Here is a 10,000-nt window from a genome sequence, read left to right on the forward strand (position 1 = left end):
TAATTTTCAATGTCTTATAATGAACAGATGGTACTTGGAAATTTTGTAGTTTCCTGTCTGATTACTGTATTTAGTTATTGTGCTACACTTTCTAGATGTCTGTCATTCATGTGTACTTATTGATCATTTCTTTACTCATTTAATAATTGCAACTTATGAGGATACTGATTTTTTGATCGCTATTTTGATGAAAATGAAATGGGTGAACCGTGTAGCACTTTGAGCTACATTGTTTGTATGAAAATGTGTTATATAAATAAATGTTGTTTTTGTATACTGGCATACATTATAAATTTATATTCTGTTGCACACATTGATGGGAATGCACTTACTCTAGCTTCAGCTACTGTGCCATAAAGGTCTTCCCTGTGTCTCAGTGAAAAGGTTTGTTCTCAAGTTTGTGCAGCACTTATTTCAATTTTAAAGCATAAACTGACTTTAAATTAAAAAAAAAAAAAGTTATAGGAGAACCGAACATGAACATGGTATTATGGGAACAATTACAATGGATGATGCAATCATCTCTCTGCTCCACAAGGCTTAGTCACACTTGGACAAAGCTAGCATCCCTGCAAGGATTCTGTTTTTCAATTTCCCCAATGTCGTCTTTACCATCCAACCATTTCAGTTAAGCGATAAAATCTAAGATATGTAGGTGGATGACCATGTGGTGTCCTCAATAATGGACTATCTGTTTGGTAGACCACACTTTGTTAGTCTCAAGGACAGTGAATAATATAGGTTTGAGCAAAACTGGAGCACCACAGAGAATAGTCTTATCTCCTCTTCATTATGTATACCCCACACTGTACATGTAACACGAGGTCATGCCTCTTGCAGAAGTTCACAGATTCTACACTAATAGGGTGTATCGATACAGGATCCGAGACAGAGTATAGGTGGAGAACTTTATTGCTTGATGCAAAGAGAATTAATTGTCTGCATATCAACATTTGCATAACTAAGGAGCTTCACTGTTCAGGGAGTGGATGTAGAAGAAGTGCACTCCTTTCAAGTACTTGGGAGTCCACATTGAGTTCAATTGGTCTGGTGATGTAACACCGAACAACTACAGTTCTTAGGAGACAACATTCCTTTTAGTAGTAACATGCTACATGTCTTCTACAACTCTGTGATGGCCAGTGTGATTTTCTAAGCTATTGTGTGCTGGGCTGGTAACATCACTTAAAGGAAAGCCAGCCGAATCATCAAGCTAATTAAAATGGCAGTCATAATTATGGGATGTACTCTAGAATCCCTGGAGGTAGTCGCAAAGGAGAGAATTAAAACTAAACCGAGTGCCATTATTAACAATGCTGCATATCTCTCTGGCCCACTAACATTGAGTACTTTTAGTGAAAAAATTATTTAGCAGATGTGTGCTAATAAATGTTATTTGGGGCCCCAACATCTACCAACATCATTATGACTACCATTATTTATTTTTTTAAAGAGATGCTATAAAAGCCAAATTTCCCCCATTGGCAAAGTTCTGTCTAACTTGCCACTAATGCACATGTTCATCTCACTTGACATCAAGCTGGGACAAGCCAATCCTGCTGCATAGTGACTAACCGACTAATCAACATACTCTGGATGCAACTTAAAATTAAGTCCGTTGCATAATTTTGCTGGCACCTCTGTCTGTACATTTCAATTGAAAATGGTGGTTTCTGCTTATGTCCCATCTGTTGGACCCCGAGGTACATTACACCATCAATACTTATTCCCAACCATAGAAACACTTTAAATCTACAGTCAAATTCAGAAATCAAACCGTTAATCCAAAATATTGGTTGAGTTGTTCAAATTGTGTTTTAGATGAATTTCCATGGCTGTACTGCCTTGTGTCTCAATAGTTTCATACAACTTAGGATAAATGATGTGTGTCTTCGAACAGGCTTCACACAGCTATTATGCACGTTATTCGTAAGGGAGTTAACACACCAGAGCAAAATCCTTGTTTTTGTTTATGAAATTTGATTATAATTAAAGCTATGGAGCTCATTTTTGTTTAATTTTATATAAAGTATTCATACTAGATATGTTTTCATTTAAAAATTTGTATTTAAAGTTAATTCAGATATTTAAATACTCTGCTTGTTTTTAACAGCATACACATTACATATTTGGGGCATACCTGGAAACATCCTGTACACGTGCAATGATTCTGACAGGGTACAGTTTCTTTTTTTTCTGGTGAAAGTGTCCATGATATACACTCACCTAAAGGATTATTAGGAACACCTGTTCAATTTCTCATTAATGCAATTATCTAATCAACCAATCACATGGCTCAAAGCTCGAATCATTTCAAATTGGTTTCTTGAACATGACAATGAGTTCACTATACTAAAATGGCCCCCACAGTCACCAGATCTCAACCCAATAGAGCATCTTTGGGATGTGGTGGAACGGGAGCTTCGTGCCCTGGATGTGCATCCCACAAATCTCCATCAACTGCAAGATGCTATCCTATCAATATGGGCCAACATTTCTAAAGAATGCTTTTAGCACCTTGTTGAATCAATGCCACGTAGAATTAAGGCAGTTCTGAAGGCAAAAGGGGGTCAAACACCGTATTAGTATGGTGTTCCTAATAATCCTTTAGGTGAGTGTATATAGGTTTGTATTTTGTGAATGCTCCTAGGCTCATTTATTAAGTAGAATTTAATAAAAGACCTTACTTATTAGAAATGGAATCTTTGGAAGTTTTTCACCATTATTGTTTTATTTATCAGAAGAAACTATTCATATTTTGGAAGTACACTGCATCTTTAATAAATATGTCTGAAGAAAGGTTTCAGCAAAAAATCTGCCAAAAAATTGTAAAATTGAACCATATTACTTAGAATATCGCAATACAAATTGAATCAGTAGTGAACTGTTAATGTAATACTAAATCGGTAACTCTGCTGATTCCTTGACCTATTGTGTATTGTTTTCATGAAGATATGAACAGTAAAGCAAGTAAGACATTAAGAGAAATTTTGTATAGTGTTTTTGTTATGGAAAGAGAACCTAACCTTAGAGCCACCAATTACGTTAACATGTTTTCCTCTTGTAGGTGGGAACAGAACAGTAGTAAAATTGTTGGGCAAAAAAACAAATAACAGTGGTATTGCAGTTGTTTGTGTGTGTCCACTGCACCCGTCTCCAACCACAAAATTTCTGAGTTTATTGAATGAATATGGGGGATTATTGTCAAGTTATGATGACTAGGTATCCAAGCCCACTTTTGTCTTCTCCAAATATGTTGATCTCTGCCACAAAACCTTTTCCCTCCAGGTTCAGGGAATGATTCAGCCATAGGAACCTTATGTGCACAGAATAGGAGAAAAATGTTAATTTTACAGTGCCTATATACAATACTTCCACAACTGAGGCAAAATCCATAAACTTGTTCAAAGATATGTCAAAAATAAACTATAAATAAACAAGTAACAGTGCAAATAACAAAAAAAATATCTAACTAGCAATTTAGACCAATTTCTCCTTTCTACTATCTGCTAGTTTCTATACTTTGCCTGCAACTCCACCTTTATCCTGAGGACAGTATCTCTTTATAGTATTAAGCCCTAACATTTCTTGAAAAATGCTGTTATTCTTAACTTGCATTAGAACTGATTTTTTTAGAAATCTATCCAATCTTAATAATCTAATGATATAGAGTTTGTGATTTAGAATTTGAAATTGTGACGAGGATTGTTTTTCATCTTTTCAGTTGTCACAACAAATGTTACTCATATTTTTCTAATACTTCATGTGATATTGTAATTGCCTATTTGTTGTATTTACATGGTATTTGCTATGCAAGTAAATATTGAAAGATTCATGCTCACGCATGCAGACACTGGCTAAGAAGGGATGAACTGTTAGGCAGTAAAATTTCTCATCTGTGCCAAAAATTTGAATACACATAAAAACTACATTTCAAGGCTAAATATAAAGCTTTCTTCCAGCCTTATTCCTGTGTTTTTTTGTTAAAGAATACAGTAATTGAGTCACATTCAGGCTATTTAATGACTTGGCAACTAAAGAATAAGAATTCAGGAACACTGTATCAAGAATTTCTCATCTTGAAATTTTATTTTTGGAAATGCTGAATTTTGTTCCAGCTGTTTTTCTCAGAGAAGTTAATTTAGTATTTTATTTTGAAAGCATTCTTGGTCTGCTGTCTGTTTCTCTCTCTCAAAAAATATTTTTTGTGATAGATGCCGTTCCCCCTGTGGAGGAAGTCCTAACACCGCAAAGATAATTACAAAGTTTATAACTGATCACAACTTATCAGATCCCTGGAGGTTTTTAAACCCAAATTCAAGAACATATTCTTTCTACTCACCAGTACATCATTGCTACTCAAGGACTGATTACTTCTTCATAGACAATAACTTCTTGCCTATGATTAAATCTTGCAAATACGATGCTATTGTTATTTCTGACCATGCACCTATGATCTTGGAGCTAAAATTGCTAAGCCCCATACACTAACCGGCAGATGGCGCCTCAACCTACTTCTATTGGCTGTCGAAAATTGTACGGAATTTATATCCAGACAAATGAAATTCTTTCTAGAGACAAATGCATCAACCGAGATCTCTGCAGGAATACTCTGGGAAACTCTTAAGGCCTTCTTAAGAGGACAGATTATCTCATATCTTTCCCACAGAAATAAATCCGAAGCCAAGAAAGTAGCAGAGATAAAAGCAAAATTACTAAAATAGATGAAGAACATGCCAGACTACCAAGCGAGACTCTACATAGGAGGAGGCAGGCTCTACATTCAGAATTAAACCTCTTGACAACTAAAGAAACTGAACAACTAATTTACAAATCCAGACATCATTATTATGAACATGGAGAAAGCTAATAAGCTTTTAGCTCAACAAATTCACAAGCAAGAAGTGCAAGCGCAATCTCGGTAATCACTAACACGAGATAAAATCATCGAACACAAAAATATAATGCACACTTTCAGAGACTACTATAAATCCCTATATACTACTGAGTTTAAAGAAGACAATACACAATCTAATGCATTTCTGGATACATTACAGATACCACAAATTGACGCTTTTAGTGTGGAGGAACTTGATAAACCTCTGGCATTATCAGAATTACTAGATGCTATAAAGTCACTCCAAGGTGGAAAAGCAGCAGGCCCTGATGGCTACCCAGCAGAGTTTTACAAGAAATTCTCCGCTCAGCTAGCTCCCTCCTATTAGCAACATTTACAGAAGCCAGAGATAACCAATCTCTTCCACAAACCTTTCGCCAAGCACTAATCACTGTCTTTCCAAAACAAAATAAGGACTTATTACAATGTGCATCATACAGACCAATTTCACTTCTGAATAACGACGTTAAAATACTCTCTAAAATCATAGCTAGAAGGATGGAGAAAGTGCTCCCCTCGGTAATATCACAAGACCAAACTGGATTTATTAGGGGCCGACACTTATCTTCAAATCTTGACGCCTGTTTAATGTAATATACTCACCAACTAAATCAAACACCCCAGAAATAATATTATCATTGGATGCAGAAAAAGCATTCGACATGATTGAATGGAAATACCTTTTTACTACATTGGAGAAGTTTGGGTTTGGCCCGAACATTTGTGCATGGATTAAATTACTGTATACTAACCCAGAAGCTTCAGTTTGCATCAACATTTGCTCAGACTACTTTAAACTAGAGCGTGGCACTAGACAAGGATGCCCTTGTCACCTGCTGTTTGCAATTGCCATTGAACCACTGGCAATACATTGTCGAAATACTGATCAGATAAAGGGGATTAGCAGAGAAGGACTGGAACAGAAAATCTCATTATATGCAGATGACATGGTACTGTATATATGGACCCAGAAAATTCTGTGCCTGCAGTCTTAGCAGCACTCACAGAATTTCAAAAGATCTCTGGTCTCAGAATTAATCTGAATAAAAGTGTACTCTTTCCAGTGAATTCTCAAGCATATAATATTAGATTAGACACCCTACCTTTTATCATTGCAGAACAGTTTAAATACCTCGGGGTAAACATCACAAGTAAACATAAAGCTCTTTATCAACAAAATTTAGCGTCTGCATGGAAAAAATTAAACAAGACTTGCATAGATGGTCAACCCTTCATCTCACACTAGCTGGAAGAATTAACACTGTTAAGATGAATATTCTTCCTAAGCTCCTTTTTATTTCAAAACATCCAATATACATTAATAAATCATTCTTTAAGCAATTAGATTCAACAATAACCTCATTTATTTGGAATTCAAAACATCCACGCATCAAAAGCGACCCTACAAAGACAAAAGGCAGAAGGTGGCATGGCTCTACCTAACTTCCAGTTTTATTACTGGGCAGCAAATATACAGTGATAAGAACCTGGACACAAATAGAAGAACATACACAGGCTTGGACCGCAATAGAAGTAAAATCCTGCAGTACTTCTTTGTATTCCTTGCTCTGTGCTCCAATAAACACACGTTATCGGCAATACACTAATAACCCAATTGTGCTCCACTCACTTAGAATCTGGAACCAATGTAGAAAGCATTTTAAGGAGAAGCTTCTATCTGTGGCACCTCTGCAAGAGAACCACCTCTTCCAACCTTCACAAACATATGCAGTTTTTAATATCTGGAAAAATTTGGAATTAACTTGCTTAGAGATCTTTATATAGACAACGTCTTTGCATCCTATGAACAATTACATTCCAAATTTAACATTCCAGCTACACATTTCTTTCACTATCTTCAAATTAGGAACTTTGTTAAACAGAACCTTCCAGACTTTCCTCATCTTGCACCCTCATCCATGCTGGAAAAATATTGCTCAATTTCAAGGACTTAGACTCCATCTCTACAATATATAAAATCATTTTACAATCCCTTCCTTTCAAAGATCCAAGAGGACACTGGGAAAAGATCTCTCAATTAATATATCAGAAAGGAGTGGAAAGTAGCAATGCAGAGAATTCACTCAAGCTCCATATGCGCAAAGCATACAATTATACAACTCAAAATTATATATCGAGCACATCTGTCTCGACTAAAACTCTCAAAATGTTTCCAGGGCATGATCCAACCTGCGAGCGTTGCAACCAAGTCCCATCCTCACTGGTCACATGTTCTGGGCCTGCACCAAATTAACATTATTCTGGACAAAAATTTTTAATTACCTCTCAGACAGCCTTGGACTCACAATCCCTCCTAACCCATTAACAGCTGTGTTTGGGGTTCTTCCAGAGGGCTTAAAGTGGAGAAAGACAAACAAATTGTGATTGCATTCACTACACTTTGTACGCAGACTTATTCTGATAAACTGGAAGAACCCAAACTCTCCTCTTTAAGTCAGTGGGAAACTGATGTGTTATATTATTTGAAATTGGAAAAAATCAAATACTCAGTTAGAGGATCTGTACAGACTTTTTCAAAACATGGCAGGATCTAATCAGTAATATTTTAAAATAAGTTCATAAAGCACAGAGAATTTATTAATTTAGGTATGTTTACAAGCCTTAAATTTTACGACGTTTGGCTTGCTCTCTCTCTCAGGGTGGGGATCGATCTGTTCTTAACTCAGTTTTTCTTTTTGTAAAAACTTGATTGCTTTGTATGGATTCCAATAAAATGAATAAAATAATACATATATATATATATATATATTTTTTTTTTTTTGTCATAAAATTGCATAGGACAGAGAATGATAGACATACTCCATAATCATATGAATGTCTCTGTTAAGGTTATTTTCTATTTTAAATATGAATTATTTGTTACTGTATTGATGATATTTTAATTTTATTTTTGACATTATAGGACCCTGCTGGAATCTTTGAACTAGTAGAGGTTGTTGGAAATGGAACATATGGCCAGGTATACAAGGTATGAGCTCAATTTTAAAACATTGTATTTTGAGATTTTCATTGGTAAGAATGTAAAAAAGCATTATTTGAATGTTGGGTATGAGAGTTTATTTTCGACATGTACTAATAAACAAGAGCCCAGCTGGGTGCAATATAAGAAATTATGTTAATGATCCATTATTGGTGCATAGGTGAGAAGATACAGTTGTTTTAAATTGTGTTTCAAATTCCTCAAAGAAAAAAAAAACATAGTTGTCTGTCTGTCTCTTGCATTAGGTGCTATTGCCCAATTCTTGCGTATTAAACTGCGGCCATTTGTAATACAAGACCAAAGAAAACACCTGTCATATATTTAACAATACTATTCAGATTACTCTGCTTGGGTGAGAATGTGGAAAAGTGGAAACGTAAATTACATATTATATATTTCTAAATGTATTACGCTTATTGTGCTTAGTATGTAATTGTTGTTAGTTTTGGATAGTTTCTTTGGGTACAATATCATTGGTTTCTTTCTGGTCAAATCTAGAATTACAGTAATTCCACTGATATGGCCCCACATACTACTGGCAAGTGGGTTAACAATCAAATCACAATTAGCCTGGTACTTGGATTGCACTGTAGTATTTCTTGAGACTTGCCTTGTTCATGAACCACCTCTACATCCCATGGGAAGTATATATTAAAAAATAACTATGATAAGAAGTACTATAACACTGTGACAAATTTCAAGTCAATGACTTGATAAATAAAGCTGTAGATCAACAGCAAATAAAGAAACAGAGGTTGTGTTTTATATAGCGCTTGACTTAACAAATTTTTTAATATTTTCTTATATATTTCTTGAGTTCTGATACAAGTGCAGCAAACTTTCCAAAACATAATGGAATATATTTGTCTGCTCTGTTAAATAAAATAAGATTGCTTTCATAAGTGCACTGTAAAAAAGACTGTGAACCCCCCAATGCAAGACAATTTTGTGTGATTGCAGGGTGACAAAGCAAGAATATGGCATGCATAGCTATCTATACATTGCAGCCACATCTATGCCAGGAGAGACACTGTTCCGTACTAAAACTACATTTAAAAAAGGTGTCATCCTGGCTCCTTTCAAAACCTACAAGCTAACCAGATTCATAGATTCCATTGAGGGCAAGTTGCCCCAGCACTTATTGAAATGATACCTTTTATTGGTTTAAAAAAAATCCTAATAAAAGTGGGTAACTAAAAATATAAAATGCAAGCAATACCTGCTGTATATAAAAGTAATCACATTGATCTTCCTCTTCAATATCTGAAGAATAATGGAGAAAACCAGTAAGCATTTTCCATGAGCACTTTGTCCACAGAATAACAGTTTTATTACGATTGTGTACCTATTTTCCCTTAAAATAGCCTAAATTTCTTGATTAATGGACTCGACAAGGTGCAAAATATATGATAGAAATGTTGGCTGTAATGCGTCCAAATAACTTGTTGAAAACATTTTCATGGATCTCTGCAAAGCTTGTTCCATGTCATCCCACAGATGTAAAACTGGATTGAGAGTGTTGAACAAAAAGATTGCATAAAAATGTCAGGCAACTAAAGCATTTTTTTAACACAATCCCTTCATTTCAGGGGCTCAAAAGTAGTTGTACAATTGACTCAAAGGCTATTTCATGGGCAGTTGTGGGTAAGTCCGTCATTATGTCATTATCAATTAAGCAGATAAAAGACCTGGAGTTGATTTGAGGTGTGGTGCTTGCATGTGGAAGATTTTGCTGTGAACAGACAACATGCGGTCAAAGGAGCTCTCCATGCAGATGAAAGAAGCCATCCTTAAGCTGCGAAAATAGAAAAAAACCCATTTGAGAAATTGCTACAATATTACGAGTGGCAAAATCTACAGTTTGGTACATCCTGAGAAAGAAAGCAAGTACGAAAGCAAGCACTGCTGAACTCTGAAAAAGACCTGGACATCCACGGAAGACAACAGTGGTGGATGATCGCAGAATCATTTCCATGGTGAAGAGAAACTCCTTCACAACAGCCAACAGTCTCCCATAAAGAGAAGACTGCATGAAAGTAAATACAGAGGATGCACTGCAAGGTGCAAGCCACTCATAAGCCTCAAGAATAGAAAGGCTAAAT

General features: G+C 35.6%; 1 protein-coding gene across 4 annotated transcripts in view; it reads left to right on the forward strand.

The window, feature by feature from the left end:
• The window catches only part of mink1 (misshapen-like kinase 1), a 232,261-nt gene that overhangs the window by 72,394 nt on the left and 149,867 nt on the right, over positions 1-10,000 (forward strand). For all 4 annotated transcript variants that reach the window (XM_039747227.1, XM_039747228.1, XM_039747229.1 and 1 more), the window contains exon 2: positions 7,821-7,886. In XM_039747227.1, the coding sequence (XP_039603161.1) occupies positions 7,821-7,886 (66 nt within the window). The remainder of the gene's footprint in view (positions 1-7,820; positions 7,887-10,000) is intronic.

This window comes from Polypterus senegalus, chromosome 3, assembly GCF_016835505.1.
Source record: "Polypterus senegalus isolate Bchr_013 chromosome 3, ASM1683550v1, whole genome shotgun sequence".
NCBI classification, from domain to species: domain Eukaryota; kingdom Metazoa; phylum Chordata; class Cladistia; order Polypteriformes; family Polypteridae; genus Polypterus; species Polypterus senegalus.